Source organism: Pteropus alecto, unplaced genomic scaffold (genome assembly GCF_000325575.1).
Source record: "Pteropus alecto unplaced genomic scaffold, ASM32557v1 scaffold50, whole genome shotgun sequence".
Lineage (NCBI taxonomy): Eukaryota > Metazoa > Chordata > Mammalia > Chiroptera > Pteropodidae > Pteropus > Pteropus alecto.
The window spans coordinates 11,897,410-11,916,773 of NW_006431918.1; the positions used below are offsets into that span (position 1 = coordinate 11,897,410).

General features: G+C 35.9%; 2 protein-coding genes across 2 annotated transcripts in view; one reads left to right on the plus strand and one right to left on the minus strand.

Annotated features, from left to right (window-relative positions):
- Positions 1-19,364, plus strand: part of ANAPC10 (anaphase promoting complex subunit 10) — a 261,204-nt gene that overhangs the window by 234,828 nt on the left and 7,012 nt on the right. The window lies entirely within an intron of this gene.
- HHIP (hedgehog interacting protein) overlaps positions 1-19,364 on the minus strand; it is an 83,097-nt gene that overhangs the window by 59,671 nt on the left and 4,062 nt on the right. The window contains exons 2-4 of the mRNA XM_006906292.1: positions 15,177-15,369; positions 8,341-8,497; positions 7,453-7,654 (exon numbers count right to left, since the gene is read on the minus strand). Coding sequence (XP_006906354.1) covers positions 7,453-7,654; positions 8,341-8,497; positions 15,177-15,369 — 552 coding nt within the window. The remainder of the gene's footprint in view (positions 1-7,452; positions 7,655-8,340; positions 8,498-15,176; positions 15,370-19,364) is intronic.

Here is a 19,364-nt window from a genome sequence, read left to right on the forward strand (position 1 = left end):
AGGAGGTAGGTAGCAATGCCGTGCACCTGTGTTAAAAGGCGAGGCTGTAAAGATGAAGGTGTTGTCTTTCTGTAGTTATACATTTAAACAGAAGTATATTCTAGATTTATCTGTTTGAAGGAAGGAAAACCCATACACATACATCGCTATAACTTTTGATTCCATGGGGTCGCCATATAATATCGGTGCAAATGCTAACACTGTCACAGAATTTCCATATGTTATCATTCAATCCCGTATTGATACCAGGGGGCCTGTTGATACCAGGGAGCATAGTTCACAGTGGCCACTGAGCTCGTGAGTCACTCTGGGGCTGGCATGGTTTCTTTTTCTTCCTCTCCTTTTCATGTTAGTAAGATAGATGATGAGAACAGCTATGTGTGGTCTGAATGTAAAGTGTTAGGAGCAACCGTTTATTCTCTCTATTCTACAGGTGAAGAAACTAAGCCTAGAGGGGTTAAATAATGTGCCTAGGGCCAAACAACCAGCATACGGTGCGGATGCAGTGCCTGGAACCCAAGTCTGTGTACTTGACTCTAGAGCTAAACCCTCAGCATCGGCACTGTCAGGACGAGCAGCACTGAGCGTGCTAACACCAACCGTCACCAATCTCTGTTTCTTGAACATGCATCTCACTCAGCCTTTCCTCCCATGCACCGAAGCTGATCAAAGGCTTAGAGCAGCAGAGCACCGTGGTTGAGAACATGGCATCAGACAGCTGCCTTGGAAATCGGCTCTGATGATGTCTAGCTGTTATCTTGGGCAGTTTCATTAACTTTGGGGCCTCAGTCTCTTCATCTGTGAAATGGGATATTGATTCCTGCCCCACAGGGTTACTGTAAGGATTACAAAAGTAATCTATATAATGGCTTAAAGTAAGGGCTTAAAAAATGTGGTTATAATTAGTAAGAAAGCAGACCAGAGTATGACAGCAGATTGTGGCATTGAGAAAGAAAAGTTATCGAATGTCTCTAAATGAGAGTGCTGTCCTACGTACTATTTAGAGGTAGTTGTGTGATGCACGCTATTTCCTTTTCATTAGATAAAACCACTGCTGGAAAGCGACAGCAACTAATATCATCCAAAAGTCTTTCTCTTTCTACTCAGGTACAGTGAGATGGTAGCTGCCACATTCGGCAGAGACCTTATTAGGGTCCAGATTTCTTGGTTTTTCACTTGTTTTAAATGATTACTATAGGGCTTGTCAGATTTATAGACTCTATTTCCTCTGCCCTTCAAGTCTTAGAGAAATATAAAGACATTAATGTAAAAACTTTCCTCACCTCAGCTGTGACTTATGGGACCTACAATGTAGGAAAAGGCAGGCCTTTCTCTGCTTAACTGGAGGGACACCGCGTCGTCACTTTAGTAAAAAATATGACGCACGATGGAAATAATTTATAAATTAAACTGGCTTACACTGGCATATACCATATATATACACATTCATATTTATATTTATAAAAAATGTCTTATCAATAGAATTGCAGATCAATAAGAACACCAGAAATGAAAACTAACTTCACTAAACAGAAAATTACACTGAGATTATCTCACATCGCTAAGGGACTTTTTGCTTTACTCTGTGGACATTCAAATTTAAAATGAAAATTGATTTAATACTGAACACATATTTCACAGAGTCCAGGGCATTTTGATGTAAAGTGTCAGCAATACTCAGTAAAATAAAGGTAGTTGCGTTTAATACCATAGCATTACTACCTTGATAAAAAAATAACTGCAGTCAAAATTTTACTCATAGATCTACATTTTGCGTACATTTTAATTTAACGTAATGGTTTGAAACCAGAATTTTAAACTACAAAAAAAAAAAAAAAGCATTTAAAAGTTTTTGTTTTGGGTAAGACAAACAATTAATTTTCTACCATTTTTAAAATGAACTTATCTAGTGGTTATTTCCATGACTCTAGCAATTCTCTTTTGGATGCAGTTTAATAACTTCTAATGCAGTAATTTGATATGTCAAAAACTCTTAAAATGTCCCATGTACGAAAACATTGCAGAACAGTGATTCTTCCATGTGGTAATATTTGCCACATGTACTTTGCTTTCTTTCAACCGAACACATGCTTTCTTTGAACATAAAGCACGCTTAAAAGCAGAGTTCCAACGACTTTCCTGAAGAAGCACTTGACACCTGGTGCCACCTGCACATGTGTGATTGCTATCTTTTCGATACTAGTCTTCTAAAGTAAACTGCTTCTAACTTACATCGAGATTCAGTTCACTTTAACAGAAATACACTAACATCTCTTGGGCTGCCCACAAAATCACAAGTTAAAGATAAAGGTTAGGTCTCTAACCAACTTCAGAAAAGCAGACATCAGCCCCAACTGGCCGATGAGCCCTTGGACTTTACCAAACTTTCGATGCTCATGATTATGCGTGTGATTTACAAGCACGTGAGTCAGGGGCTGCCCCGTCGGGCTTGCCCCGGCACACCCTGCGTCCTCCCCACATGCTCCCGTGCCTCCCGGGCGCCCCGGCTGCTGTCTCTCAAGGGCCTCCCCTCAATGGGTTCAGTCACCCGGACAATCAGCAGCTTTCAGCCTTACGTCCTCTCCTCCCCCCCGGTAAAAGGACCGCTTCAAAAAGCATCTTTTGAAATGAGGATCCAAGTAGATAGAGAGGGACAGGAGTCCAGTCACACTTGTTCCAATGATAGACAAGTCTTTCGGCTTTGTCTGCTGCACGCTGCAAGCCGAAAGGGCTGCTGTGGCTGTGAGCCTCCCCGTCCTCCGCCTGCTCATGAGAACTCAGGGGCAGAGATCAGTGCTCGTTGGTCTCCTCGAGGGGCCACCCTGTAGCTGACAGGTGCAGGCTCGTTTTTACTGCTGCACACACACAAAGCTAAGGCTGACTTGCAGATCCTTGGTAATCAGAAGGTTTGGTGAAATTACACTAGAGAAACTTCTGACGTCCTTGTCATTTTTCTTCAGGTCTTATAGCAAACTATATATTTAAGGAACAGGAATGATAACAGTGTTGCCAACTAGCTGAATACTGGACTTCCAGAAGGAACAAAAACAGGAAAAATTTAGTGGGTAGAGCAATTGTCCCATTAGAATTAATTGTTGAGATTTTTAAATACCATTTTTCAAAACTTTATATCGAGAATCTTACATGCTGCCAGAGTTAACTCATCTCCTCACTCAAAGTGGACAAGTAATATGCAGAGGCCAAACAAAGGACTAAAGGTACAGGAGAGATGACAACGGGTGTTGCACCATTTGATCCCAGTGGTCATTTCAGTGAAAGGACTTGGGCCTAGACTGGGCAGAGAAAACGTGTCTCATTCTGTATATAACTGAGCCAGGGGTTTGGCTCGGTTTCGACCTGTGCTTTTCAAACTGGCTGCAGGTTGAAATCACCTGAAAACTCTTTAAAAATGAACCGATGTCTGGGTTCCAACCCCAGCTATTCTGATTTAATTTTGGCGGTGGAATTTTTTAAAGCTGCCAGGCAATTTAACTGTGCAGTCATTCTTGAGAATCGCTGGTCTATCATTCCCAAGGATTTCAGATAGATAAAGCTGCTTCGAGTACTTGCCAGAAGTTCTGATTCAGAATTCAGACATATGTTCAATTTAAAGATTTCAAATCAATAGTAACTTGGTATTTCCCCCTTTGGGATAAAACAATAACAAAGAACAATGCACATGTGTTCCCACCCACCCGCCACACACAAACATTTTAGGTTGCTCACTAGTTGGACACTTGAGGCATTCTTCACAGTGTCAATATTGGTGGTTAGCTTGTACAGTGCACTGTCACCAAAGATCTATCAAATCGCTACACGTTTTAAAAACATATTTCTAACTGACTCTTTACTTGGCAATTTCACAAAGCTCAATCTTCTAGGATGTGAGCTGTTGCAAATGGAATATCTCTTCCTAAGTGAAATGGCAGTTTTGGTTCATATGGCATATAACTTATTCCATTAATCCAACTCCACAATTTATTTCCTGTAGCAAAAAGAAGTCAATCCTTTAGCTTGTGTTTTGCATTTCTGCATATAGCTTTAACTCACAGGGTACTGAAGTCTCCTACAATGTGGGTGTTTAAAAGTAAGACATCACGCTCAGCTTCAGTCCAGACTCATTTACGGGAGAGCTGGTGGCTATAAGAATCACGGCTGGTAGAGGTTTAAGGAGATCAACCAAGTCCAGGTCTTTGCCACAAAAAGATCAGTCCTTTATCAAGTGACAGAAACCACTGTCAATTCTTAATTGACAATTAGCAGAAAAGGAATTCCAGATTCCCTTACAGCCAGCACAAGCTTTAGAAACTCTTATAACAGGAATTCCTCTTTATGGAGGAATTTAAATTCCAATTTAATAGACTCATGCTGGTCATTTACTAATATCACGGGGGATCCTACTATGGTTTGTCTTGTTTTCATTTCAACCATATGAAGGTTGGGTTTAGTATATAGTATTAATTCTGTGATCTGACTATTATAATCAATACTGTGGTCTGTTAAAATAGCTTTATTCCTTCTCTTGAGATTTTCGAACTGAAATAGTAAAGAAGTGACACGTACCATATATGAAAATTCCTATTTGCATTACTTATGCAAAGTGATTGTTGACAAATATGGAATATTACTCTGAACACACTAACTATATATATAGTCATCAAGTTAACTATATATATATATAGTTATATATCGTTATATATAACTATATATATAGTTATATATCGTTATATATATATAGTTATATATAGTTATATATCGTTATATATAACGACATATAACTACATATATATATATCAAGAAGCCTGAAAAATTACTGTGAAATAGCTGTGAAAATGTTTTCACTTCAGAAGTCTCTCAGGGGCATACCACAAAAATAAATGATATGATCAACTCATGAACAGACTGGCATCCACTCCATCATACCAACAGTAGCCTCTTCTAATGCTTCCAATCCATGATTTGTGACAGGCGTCCATGGAGCCTGAGATAAAGGCTCCTTGAGGTGATAAGGATGTGGTCTCATTACTCACTATCCACTGTCCACTCAGATCTATCATCCACGTGATAGATTTGAATCTTATTGACATCACAAGTACCAAATACTAAGGGAATTCGAAATGTTGCACTTTAAAAGATGTCATATTATGTAACTTATTCTACATAGGTAACATGATGGATTTTGAAGTCTATTTTAAGCCCCGGAAGCCCTGGAGCTCTCCTAAGAGAGGAAGACATAGGGACTTCTGCAGAATTCCTACAACGGGGGCACGGCAGACCCATGGCACTGTCACGACCAGCTGGTACCTCTTTACTGTGGCAATTATGCAATGTCTCAGTGTCAGAGAAGATACACTTTCATTCAATGTCCCAGCGAACAGGCACACATTAAGAAAGAGGGACTCTGAAGTAACTCTAATTAAAAGGAGGACATTCTTTAGGCAGCTAAAGTAGAAATAAGAACATCAGTTTTTCTGTTTCTCATAACAAAAGTTTCAAGTATTCTGAGCTCATTTCTTTATCATAAATATCTTTTGAATACTGACGTTTTTGCTAAAATAATATTTGAAAACTATACATTAGTCTTTCAAATAGTTGAAAACCTATTATATGTTGGAGCAAATTGACAACGTGTATCACGGTGTATGCCCTTCGGCTCAGTAATGCTCTATGAATGAATTTTAAGAAAGTCGTCCATGATCAGGTTAAATAATATATACAAGAACGGTACATACATTATTTATAACGATAAAAAGGAAAGACCAGAGTCATCCTAAATGTCTCATTAAAAAGGAAATGAAACACCCCCAAAAGATAAAAGCTAAGTTTTTGAGTAAAATTTCCAAATCTGGTAACATACCCATGACATAGGGTTAGGTGAAAAAAAGGAGGCTAAAAAGATGTTTCTGTGGATTGATTTCAACTTTATTTTAAAGCTTTTTAGGAAAAAAAGCTATAAGAAAACATGTTCTCTTGTGTGTTTCCACATTAATATGGACTTGCATTACCTTTGTAGTCAGAAAAAATTCATTTAATTTTAATATAAAAAAATGGAAGAACATATATCAAAACGTTAATAGTGATATTCTTTAATCAGTGAGATTATAGGTGATGATTTTTAAAGTACTCTTCCCAGTCTTTCCTTCTATAGAGAGCATTTTTAACTTTCATAGTAACAAAAGTATACTGCCAGTGAGTAATGGTCTTGTCGCTGCATCTTCATTCTTTGCTCATTAAGTACCACTGGCAGTGAGCTATCAGAACACATTTCAGAATAATGTATTTACTGAACTCTGATGTGCAACACACTAATGCTTCATTTTAAGAGACTTTTGATTATTTGTCGTGAATTCTAATGAAAAATTTTACTGGGAAGAGGTTGAAACTACTGAGTTAAACAGGTTTTCCAAATGATCTCAAAAGACGACAGTGCCATAAGGCACTTCTCTCATGCAGTGTGTCTTGGTGACAGTCACAACATGAGTTTGGGTTTGTTGGGTGGTCCCAATAACATGGCATTCTAATTATTTTACATGGTAGATATTGAATACATAGATATCAGGAATGTATTTCTATTTTTTCCCAACTTGTTTCTTCTGGTTTTAACGTTCTTACCTTTGAGTAGAGCTCAACGAAGCAAGGAGGAATTTATTTCTATATGAGTAGAAGAGTATAAATCGTCCTTTAATGTTTTTTCTAGTTAAGAAATGAGAAAAATAACCAGTTCTTCCCAAACCATAGTTAGTTTTTGTCATTCTAAAACAGTCATGAGCTGTTCAATGTGTCTTAATTTTAGAATGCCACAATTTGCTTTACAGCTTAGTACTGCTATTCTTAGTACTGATACTCCCTTGTGAAATAAATATGATAATTTTATTTACATATCTACTAGATTACTTAATATGAGAATCTGATTAGAAAAGTGGGAAAGAAGGCAGTAGATGCGCTAATATATTATAATGATGGCTTATTATAGATAAAAATATTTGACTTACCTGTAAAAACATTGTACAATGAAGTCACAGTATAAGTAGCATCTTTTATGACACAGACTCAAAAACAGACATGGTAAAGAATGATTTGCAATGCCAAAATAACCAAAAGACCTCTTGGTTTCTACTAGCAAATGCTGATATACAATTCTAAGTATTATGCCTGTTAAACAACATTTAAACAAATACTTTAAAAAATCAAGAATTATTTTAAACGTGTCAATTACATAAGGAAAACATGTCAAAATACCAATCTGATTTCACTGCTTAATAGTCACCAAATAACATTAAAGATTTAATATTACTATCCCGAGTCAGCGGCCATAGTTATCATTCCCTTATGTTGTCTCCTTATTTTCTCCTTAAACATACTTTTATTATAAAGAAATTCCTTCAGTGAGGATAACACTAGTATAAAATTAACATGGCCAGAGCAAAGATAAATAAAATTTAAAAAGCCAACCTTTATTCCACTTTGAACACGTTTGTGAATGTCCAAATAAGGCTCCTTGAAAATTTCTCCTTCAGGGGTGAGTATCTTCACGTAACCTTCTTTTTCCAGAATGAAGAGACGGTGTGAGCCATCCCCACTATGCAGGGCGCTGACAGGCTGGCGCAGCCCACTCACAACCTCCTGAATACAGAAGCAGTTGTGCTTGTGTTTCCTAAACAAATTAAAGAAAACCAGTAAGGATTTCTTGAGGTGAAGGAGGTAGGGGATGCACTTAGCATCCTTTTCAAAATATACTTCTCTAGGAATCAATGCTTTCGATAATCATGAAGGGCTGCTAACCCAATGGCACAATATAATTCTTTTTAATTCTTTTCAATGGAAAAAACAACAACAACAACAAAACAAACCCAGCTTCCTATCAGAAAGTAAAAGAAAATCAACACATGTATGTATTTTAAAATTTCACAAGCTCATTATCTCATCTTTCAGTGACTATAATTAAAACTAGCTTTACTCATGATTAAACCTTAGAAAAGGGAGCTCGGAAAGGTCTGTCTATTAATAAAACTCTAATTTGCTAATAATAATTGTGCTGAATATCTCCATAGAGCCATAACCTAACAACAATCATAAAATTCAAGTTAAAAATATAAAATTCACATGAATCATAAAGAAGCCAAGCTCATAATAGAAGATTAGTAGTCTAATCATTAATAGCATTTAAGCTAATATGATTTTAGAGAAGCAAACTACTAAAAAGAAAAAAGCATCTGGAGGATATAGCTGTGGACGTGAACAAATACACATGATTCACTTTCGAAACCACAAGATTCGTCAGGGTTGTTTTTTGTTTGTTTGTTTTCTTTTGTAAGATTAAAGAGCATTATTTTTATGAACCTGCTGATCTCTTCCACTTTGTCATATTCTTCCATCTGGTCCAGGTAGTTAGATGCTGGTCCTCTGATTTGTTTTCTTGGAAAATCTGGAAAGCACAACCCACCATCTTTTCTTGCATAGTAAAAGCAAAACTCATCAGCAGTAGTTTGAAGGAAACCTTTAAAAAATAGAAAAAGCTTCATTAGAAATATTTCCTGTCATAGTAAAAACATCCTATTTTAAAGATAAAATATAGGAAAGAATTTTTAGAAATTATATGAATATTCTAGGAAAGCTATAGACAAAAATAAAAGGAATGAAAATTTGGGGGGCTTGGGATTTCCATTTTTTTAACCAAACTATAAGAATTGCAGTAAAAATAAAATAATATTGTATTGGGTATTTTATTTATTTATTTATTTCACTTTATTTTTATTTATTTATTTATTTTAAAATTAAGTTTATTGGGATAACATTGGTTAAAATAATTAAATAATTTTCAGGTGTACGTTATCATTTGACATCTGTATATTCTATTGTGTGTTCACCATCCAAAGTCCAGTTTCCTTCAGCTACCATAATATTTGATCCCCTTTACCCACTTCACCCTCCTGCAAACCCTATATTTGACCCTCTTTTCTCCGTCTACCTCCCCACTCCTCCTCACCCCACTAGTAACCACTAGCCTATAGTCCATGTCCATGAGTCTCTGTTTGTTTGTCCTGCTCAGTTGTTGCTTTTAGGTTTATATCCCACATATAAGTGATATCATGTGATTTTTAACTTTCTCTGTCTGGCTTATTTCGCTTAGCATGATTATCTCGAGGCCCATCCATGTTGTCGCAAATGGCAGTATTTCATCTCTTCTTATGGCTGAGTAATATTCCATTGTATATATGTACCGCAGCTTCTTTAGCCAATCATCTATTGTAGGACACTTCGGTTGCTTCCATGTCCTGGCCAATGTGAATAATGCTGCTATGAACATCGGTGTGCAAATATCTTTTTGGATATGAGTTTTCAAGTCTTTGGAGTAAATACTCAGTAGAGGGATTGCCGGTATATTGGGTATTTTAAAAGGGAAATACACATTATACAAACCCAGCATTAATCTTGTTACGGCATTGACTTATTTTGACGCTTCTCCAGTTATCATATGTTGCACTCGTGAGCTTATCTGATCACTATTCAGCATTTTTTCCCCCTATAGTACTAATAACTTCCTAAGAAGAACATGCTAGAATCAAGAAAGAGGGAGACCATCAGGTACTAGTTTGGGCCATTTTACAATTCTTATTGTATTGTCACTAACATATGATTAAATAATAAATCTAATGACTATCACGAAGTTATTATATGCTATAATAAATGGCTGATTTGCTGTGCAATGATCAAGCAATGAATTAATGCTAATAACAGAGCCACCATTTTCAAATAGGTAGGTGCCTTTGCCCTGCACCTCACAAAATGATTATGTTGTCAGACAAAAATTATACTTAAAATATCCTTTCAATCTTCTCAAGCAGAATAGCTGACATTCCACCCTTCACTGAAAAAAAATTATAAGGAGCCAAATCAAAAATGCAAAATAAACTTACTTAAAGGGATCTGAAAGATGTTTTTTCTTTTTATGCATATTAACAATTATTTTCAAATAAAAGCAGAATAAGAAAGAGGACTCCGTGACAAAACAGAATTTTGGCATTACTTTTACAATTTGAGTTAATAAGGTCTTGAGTTTTTAGGAGGGGCATACTAATGATTAATTTCCATATTCTGATGATTTCTGCTAATAAAATAGTTTATTGCTACCAGAATTTACTTTATATTAAGTCCTAAATTCCTGGTTCTGGTCTCGTACCTTTAATTATATCTAACGTCTTGATTTTTACCTAACAAATTAGATTATCATACCCCCATTAATTCTGCGATAAAAGCACTTGGTAACTTAGTTAAGTTCAGAAGTTGTATAACATATTCAGGTCTGCAAGGATTTCTAAGAACAAGAATTTGGGGACAACCAAGTAAGGCTTATCACTGGAATATGAAAGACACTAAAAGCTTGACATAGGTTCCTTCAAATCTCAAACTAATCTTGGAATTTGAGAGTCCAAAATGGTTAAAACTTGATATAGATTTTGACCTAACTTTTGACTGAAACGTATGACCCCTAAATTTCTGAGACAGATTCTACAAGGCCGATATCTAACCAGGCTATTGGGAAACATCTTGTCTTGGGGAACCAGACAAGTAAGAGCAGATGTCTTTGGAAGTGTGCGTATGTGTGTGGGGGTGGGGAGATGGGAGGGGTCAGAAAAAGGAGTCATGGCAGCTGGGAAGGGTGCTTCATGGGAGGGACAGTCCAGGCAGCTGGAAGGAGGTTATCTTTCTTTGAAAAAATTCAGGGATTAGAAGTCGGGAAGAGGAATGAAGCCTGCAGCAGCATTTACTCATCTTCAACAACTCACTATTTGCAAAAGATAGTTTTTCTTCTCTATTCTTTAATAGCTAAGCATACAGATGAAAGCAGTTTAGTGGTTTTAAACAAGTCTGTTTGAGGTTAAAAGAAGAGAAAAAAAACTGAGTTGCTAAATTAAACTTTTTGAACAGTTTTGGGCTAGATCTTTTTTTTGAAGATATATCTATATCTATAACTAGATATAGATATCTATATAACTAGATATAGATATCTACATATCCATATAGATATCTATAACTAGCTATAGATATATAGATGTATATGTGTGTGTGTGTGTGTGTGTGTGTGTGTGTGTATGCCTCATCAATCAGGAAGATCTCCATGACAATATGGATATATTTATAACTGTGTGAAGGAGAAATTTTGTGTTAATGTGGTATTTGCCTGTGGGGTTATAGAAAAATTTCAAAGTGCAATTCAGAACAAGTTTTGATTTTGCTTTTTTAAAAAAATCTATATTCTAGTATTACAGTCTGCAAACCAATACCATCTTAAGGGGAAATTAATGAACAATGCTAATGGCTGATTCTACTTTATAAGGCATTATTAGCTATGGACAAACATGAGGAAATGAGAAATCATTTTCAAATGGAACATCTGACGATTAATGAGTGTCGATTCATAAACTGTAGCTCCAGAGGTACTATGCTCTTTTAGCAAATACAAAACAAACAAAACAAAAGAATGTTAATGATGAGTTACCCCAAGCTTACAGAATCTGGACAAACTGAATCATCAAAGTGTGAAGGAGGGAGCCAACTCAAAAGACTTTTACATAAAAATATGGGCATTTTTCAATTAGTTGAATTGAAACATCTAATACTTTTATTAATACTTTACCTTAAGTGATCTGATTTTGTGGACAGTGAATGATAAGATATATTTTTCTCTGAAGAGCTAAAAGCAATCTGGTTTCAGTACATCGGGGTAACTTTGCTGCTGCCAAGGAAGGTGTAATTTACCAAATGGTATCCTTCTATTGAGAAGACTACACTGAAGAGCATCTCACTGAAAGTGACTGTTTATCTTGCCCTGGATCATCGTACTATGACCAAATCTACTAATGATGGAAGTTCGCTGATTATTCCAGGAGCCATGTATATTTTTTTTAACTCCTGATAATTTATCAAACATCTTGGACCTAGAACTATTCTCCTGGATCATAAACTCAGCCTTACTATACCACAAAGCACCCTATAAAACACTGACATGTAAATAAATATTCTCTGTGGACGACTCTAAGCTCCAGCTTTTCTCTCAGCATGGATGCTAAAGTTATTTTTCCTCATTATGTGTGCTGTTCATTATGGTAAGGAAAATTAAAAACAAAACAAAACAAAACAAAACCCACTGTCAGGCCTGAACTTGAGAGCATTTTCTGGTAGAAGTAGTGGATTTGACATATTCATCCATCCCTCTTGATTTGCTCTCTTGAGGACTAATAAGCCACATGTGTTAGATATCTGAGTTGGATCGGGAGTGGCTGTGGACTAGAGAAACTCGGTGGAATCAAATCCTTGACCTTGGTCTCATTAGCAACAGGATCAAAGCAATTGAACTAATTGTGCACAGACATTTCACACGACACTTATCTACAAATGACTCTCTGAAAGTAATAAAAATCATTATGATAACGAGATAAAAGAAGAAACAAGGCCAATAAATGTCCTTTTATATGCTTTCCACAAAGTATATTTTGCTATCATCTAGTGAATAGCAAAGCCTCGACTCTATTTGTCATGGTTCAGGCAGAAGGGAAGACCTGTGGTGTTGAGGAAGGAGTGCCAGTGTGTGTGTGTTTTTTAACTTTGGTGTTTTTACAAGTTTTAAGAATTTACCTCCCAAAGTAAATTCATAACTAGAGAATATTACGATTAATAAAACCCTGGTATACCCTCACTATAGTTATTTTTAACTTCTTTTTTAATTTTTGGGAAAATAAGCAGACCATGAATATTTCTGTATTAAAATTTCTAGAAAGTAGCTACCTTTCCAGGTGTACTTATATTCTAAAGTGACCGACGCTTTCTTAAAACCATGAAGGTGAAGCAAAGGGAGAGATCGTTTATATGTTTATTTCTTTATGTATTTGGGCAATGGGGAAAGAAATGAAGATACTTCTGGAATTATTTTCTCTCTCTCAACCCCTCTCAGCATTTGCCTTCTTTCAGCAAAATACTTCCCTTAGGGTACCTTCCTCTTCATGTTTTTGATTTGCAGAAAGATGAAGCTGTTAATGAGGATAATCAAAATATGTTGACTAGTTTCTGTTAAAAAAAGGATCACAAAATAGCTAGGGTTTTTGTTTTGTTTTTTTTTTTTAGTAAGTTTGAACTTCAGAGAAAGTAAACCATGTCACTAAATAGACTTAAGAAGGTGAAAAATATTACAAATTTGCTTTTTTGAGCAATTTCTGAAAAATGAGGATTCTAGAATTCTAGGGGCAAGGGCCGAGGGGAAGATGACCATTTTAGTTGTCATACTTTAGGAAATGATGACCTATGTGCCGAGGCTCTCAGTCTGGCTAAAACACACTGGTCGATATAAGTAACACGAAGGGTGTGTTATTACAACTTACTTTTGGAACAAGTATTTAGAATGACTATTAGCATTTGACAGATACAGAGGAAGCCCCCTCCGACGAGGCCTGCTGCAGCCTGTCCCTGGAAAGCACCCTTGCTGCTCCATCCGCCACTCGAGTGGAGCTTTCATCTGGTTATCTTTCAAGGCAGCCTGGGTGGCCACCAAAAGCACTTGACATCTTGATGCACTTCAGCAGTTTTACATATATACAAACTTTGTAGAAAAATAAATTTGTCGTTCGTCACCACATATGTTGGTCTGGGGAGTGAGGTGCTTGCAGTTCTGGCTCCTGAGCTATTTGCTATGCTCTCTCTTACAGTGGAGATTGCTTTTGTTGTTGTTTTTGTTGTTTTGGAAGCTAAAATAACTTCAGATATAGGAAGACTCCCACAGATGGGTCCCTAAATCCAGCATGGTTGTCTTTATCTCAAGTGGACGGAGGTAGATGAAATTGTTAAATGTTGCTACCACTTTCAACTTACAGTGTTAAAGGCAAACCTTCAAGACTTGAAATCTGCAGCAAACCTTTATGGGACCTAATCTGTTATCGCTTCTCGACAGGCCATAGAGGCAACCGTGACCTATTCTACTTTGCTTTGGGGAATGTGATAAAGAAGAAGAAACAGCTGGTTAAAGAAAAGCCTTAGAAACATGGCTGTAGTTTATAAAGACAATAATAATATTTTCACATTGAATGGGTTTAGATACACATAATGGTACACCAAAGGAAGCAAGCAAACCTAGTCAAAATGTTTTCTTAGGTTATTAAGAGAAATCTACAAAAAAAATACAAAAATCTACACTTTTCTGGGTCAGAGAAAAAAGTGAAAAGTGCATAGCAGTTTGAAAAAATTCTCCAAGTGCATTCTAGAGTTTTTAAAACTTGTCTTTTCCTTCAGTGCCATTTATTGTTATAAACTGTTAGCTTCAGTAGATTTGTTTGTGTGTGACTTTGCCTAACTAAACAGAATCTGTCTCGTTAAATTCCTTTCTATCTCTATGTTGATTCTTCCAACTAAACCAACAACAACCAAAGTTTCTAAACTTTCGATGGCGAAATTAATCAACATCCCAGGTCTGTATGTTTGTTAGGGTCCAAAATATGATAGTGACCAGGTATTTGTGGGAGACTCTGAGCATAAGAATTTCTATGTCTATCCTATCGCTTTATCACCATACGACTTTGGTTATGGCATTTAACATCTCCTGAGGCTCAGTTTTCCTCATCTGTCAAATGGAGATGACTCAGCCTTTCCTACCTCCCAGGGTGTTTTGGGGAGAGAATTACTTATTATGTGTGCAAATGCTTTGTAAAGTGTTATTCTTTTGGATCCTGAATCATATTTTATTTAAGGAAATACCTTAAAAGTCAGTGGACAGTCTCCACTTACATGCCAGCTGTGTAGAAGAGGAGCCTGTCTTGATACTGACTTTGATGGGTAAAGAAGACACCAACAAGAAATTCGGATTGATAATCCAACTTGTGTAAAGGTTACCAACTATATTATTGGTTTAACAAGAAATGTAAAACATTTCAAGAAAACCAACATACTATTTGTAGACTGAAATGACAATCATCCCTTTAGCGTCAATAAAAAGTTGCAAATTTGAAAAGCTTAATTATGAGGTAAAAATAGGTAATTAGAAAGGTATTTTGAGATAGATTTTATTTGAGGAAAAAATAGGTATTTTTTTTAATTTAAGATAAGTTTTATATTCTCATAGGCAAGCATTTAAGAACAAGTATCTTATACGGAAATTCTGCAGTAGTTTATTTAATTTATGCATTTTTTACCTGGAATATGGCCTCGGCAAGTATAAAAGAATTCTTTGCAATAGTCTTTGCAGAGCAGGGGAAGTACAAGTTCTCTTTCCAAGGCTTCTCTCTCAGGTGAGTGGAACAGGCTTTGAGAATGTGGAGAGCAAAGCGCACATTTGATTTCCTCCAGTAACTTCCCACATTCTGTGTTGTTGGTAACAGAAAATATCTGAAAGCCATAAATCAGAAACAAACTTCTTATTAGCTATGCGAAGTTAGGTTGAGTCCCGCCCCCCCGCCAACTTTTTTTTTTTTTAATTATGTAAGTAGAAAAGTATAACTTTTCTTAGAAGTATAACTGTCTTAGAAGGATTACCATGTCATGATAGAGAATGCCTTTATAAGGGTCCAAGTGGTCTCTTGGGTTGAGATGGGAGAGCAAAGGGGATGGATGCAGGAAAGTGCTTCTTACTCTTGCAAATCAAAGTTTACTTGTCTTTCATGTGTGAAAACTTAAATGACAATTATATTTAGGCCCTTTAACCCTTTATCACTTTACTCTGCCTCAAAGTGTATGCTGACTGATACTTTAAAATTCTAAATACCTTTATCCAACTATATGTAAAGCAGAATTTTTTAAAACATGGCTTATTTGTGTAATAGGCAAATAGGTAATAGGTAAAAATTTCTATTTCACTCCTGAAATTCCTAATATGATATTCTGAAAGATGTTAATTGAATTACATTTTTCTAATTTCAATTAAAATTTTCAATCTAGAGATTGCATAGGGAAAGTTATAGAAAGTGGAGGAAAATATCTCCCTTTCATGTCCTATTAAAATAATACCTGAAGCAGAATCAAGCAGGTTTAAGACCAATTTTTATTATTCATTATATCTTAGCCAGGAAAAACTTCCTAACTAGCTCCTCGGGTATGTTATATGTGTGAATAAACACAAGAGTCTCATAAAAGTGCTTTTTGTATAGTATTTAGTAAATTTTAATGAAAAAAAAGGCATACTTTTATCCTTATTTATACAGTATTAGGTCTTTTATTTCAATAAGACCAATTTTGGAGTCATTGATTCATTGAGGTTAGAAATTTGTAGATAAACTAGGTCTCAGTGTCTAGTACTAACTTTAAAAAACTGCCTTCAGGAATCCCTCTAATAAATATAGAGGAACAATATCTGCGCAATATTTGAGACATGAAATGTAATCCTGTCTAAATCAACAATGGATTTTTCATATTAAAAATAAACACCATTGGGATTGAATTGTATACCTTTTCTCAGTTTATGTAACTACATTTATACTTAATTATTTAGAACTATGAACAGAAATTAACGTTTTTAACTCTAGAGTATTATTTAAAGCAAATATTTCATTCACAAGTTGAAGTTCTAATTTGAGTACATCGTAAGGCTTCTGTTTTTATAGCATAAAGATATTCTAGGTGATCACAAAATTTATATCTGAAAGAGCAAAGCAGCTAAAAAAAATCCTTGAGTGCAAGCATGCTGAAATTTTAGGCTGCGGTAATTAAATTTCAATAGAAGTTACCCGATTTCAGAAAAAAAAATACAATATGTTGTAGGTATGATAATCAGAAAAGTCATTATTAATCATGATTATATTTACATTTTAATTTTTATCAATTTATTTAAATGACAATTGCTTAAATGGTTAAAGATTTCTAAAAGGAAACATACACCAGACACTTAGAATTTGCATTCCAAGAATGTTTTAAATGTCTTTTATTGTCCATACTCTGGCAGACCTCACCAGATCCATTCAATATTAATACTGTTCGACTTTGTTCTGTTTGTTTATCAGACAGCAGTCCTGTTAGAACAAAACTGCAGGATGCCGAAACCACCTCTTTTGCTGGCTGAAAAACTGGAATGTAATTACCTTTGGTTTTATGGAGAATATGCATGCTTCCATTTTTTATAGCTGAAACAAAATGATCCCCATATACTCTCCCAGCTGCTATCCAGGAAGAAGCCTGATTTTAGTGCCTAAAGAATTTTGTCTTTTACAATTTTTGGAATGTGTCCTGGCCACAAGATCTCGCATCAGAAGTTTCGGAAATAGGATTTAATAAATTATCTGAAATCGAGTATAATGTTATTCTTTGTAAAGTTCCATGCTGTCCCGGCCCAGCAGGACGGTAACAGTTTGCTCTGTGTGAGGTCTGCAGTGTAAATACCTATTTGAGCATAGATAGAGCCATCATTCTGGCTTTGGTTTCAATGAACCAATAGTCTTACTGAAGTCAATTAAACTGACTCAGTCCAAGCTGCAACGCTGTTTTAGACAGATGCGTACTGGTGTGTGTAGGGGATTTTTTCTTCTTTTTGGTCTATGCGTCTGGGTCTATACAGGTCCTTAACTTTTTGTCTGACAATGTCATCAATCTTAAGAAGAAATTTAGGCTAATTTCCTGTTTCGATTTTTAAAAGCCATATACGAAACCATCAAATTATAGTGGTTTAAACTAAATGTACTTTGGAAATCATGTCAAACTTCGAAACGTTATTACAGCATGCCTAGTAATGATTGTGGCTGTTGCTGACTAATTTATAACATCTGGCAGGTCATCCTTTAATCTCTGGCTACATGAAAGTAAAATCCATAAAAGAAAGGTTAGATAAATCCTGGAACACACAGTGAAGCGTGGCCTACAACTATAGCTTATCAACAAATAGTAAAGTGGGTGACAGAGACCTTCTGTATTTCTCTTTATTTATCAAGTAACTAAACAAAGAGGATAAAAAGGCACCCCCATGGGCTCGATGAGCGGACAAAAGGAGAAAACACATGACAGTATATTAAGATGTCGCCTTAAGATCACTTGGTACACGGAAAGTTATTTCTAAAAATCATATGCCTACAAGGTTCTTCAGCTGTTGGGTAGAACACATGCGTCTCTGGACTATAGTGCTGGATTATGTCATTAAAGAGTTCAGTTTCAATTTTAGGCTAATATGTAAATAGATCATTGTACTAAGGCAGCTGTTAAAGGGACCCCAGGATGAGTTATTTGTTTAGTTGGATGTGTTCAACAATAGCCTTTGTCCCTGAAAGAGCCAGAGCAAACAAATGATTGTAAAAGGGCACACTTGAAAACAATTACTTTTCACCCATTCCTTGACAGCTTTGGCTGTGAAACCACCCAAGGTAGAGAGAGCTTCTGTGCCTCTGTAGCTACAAGTTAAGTTTTAGAAATGGGGGCATTTCAGTTGGTTGTGGATTCAATTTGGCTAATGGGAATTAGATCCTTTTAGTATTTTGTATTTAGGGGTTGCAAAAATATTGTTAAGACTATATAACTTCCTAAATTTTATTTATAATGGTAGTTAGCCACCTCGTTACAATACAAAACTATTAAAATAGACAAAAAAGTTAAAATATAAAAGCGTAACACCATAGCTAAAGAACTGAACTCAATGCTAGCTCATTACATTAAAGAAAACGTGTTAGTCTGGAAACTGGATTTAACTTCACAGCTGAGCATGCTCAGTACTCCTACCTAGTTTGCTACCATCCATTTGTCTATGGAGTTTCTTCCCATAGGAAAAGGCTACTCCTACAGTTTCTTGAAAAGTTGCAGAAATCTTTCTGGGGAAAAATTTTTTTTTTCATAAACAAAAAAGGGCCCTTTCAAATAGCCATCATTTCTCCTGTACACACATTATGAAATAAGACCCTAACGTATATTATAAACCAGGAAAGCTTAGAAGAAGAAGGGAAACACTGAAGTTTATTATAAAATAACATGTTTTAAAAACTATTAAAACCTGAGAGCTAACATAGGTCAAAAATGCATATGCATAGCTATATCAATCTCTGATTTGGACAATTTGAGTATTGTTCGTTTATAAACCATTTGTAATGAAACCAGCAAAGTCCAGTGTACCATATTTAATTCAGAAACATTTCCTAAATGAGTAGAGAGGTTTGTTGGAGATTGGAAGCACGTAAAACGGAAAGGAATGTACATGGCTAATGTGGCAGATTGCTTCCTAAAGAATGATCTGTTTAAAAAAATTTTTTTAATATAACTTCTCTTAAGGGTTATAACTCTCCTCAGTCACCCCTCCCCCCTCCCACCCCTTGCCCACTCTCCACTATATTTAGTTAAGAACAAAGTTTTCATTCCTCATGTCCCTGGAAGACTTCGGTATTGCAGGGGTCTGCAGGTCATGGGTGTACTCAGGG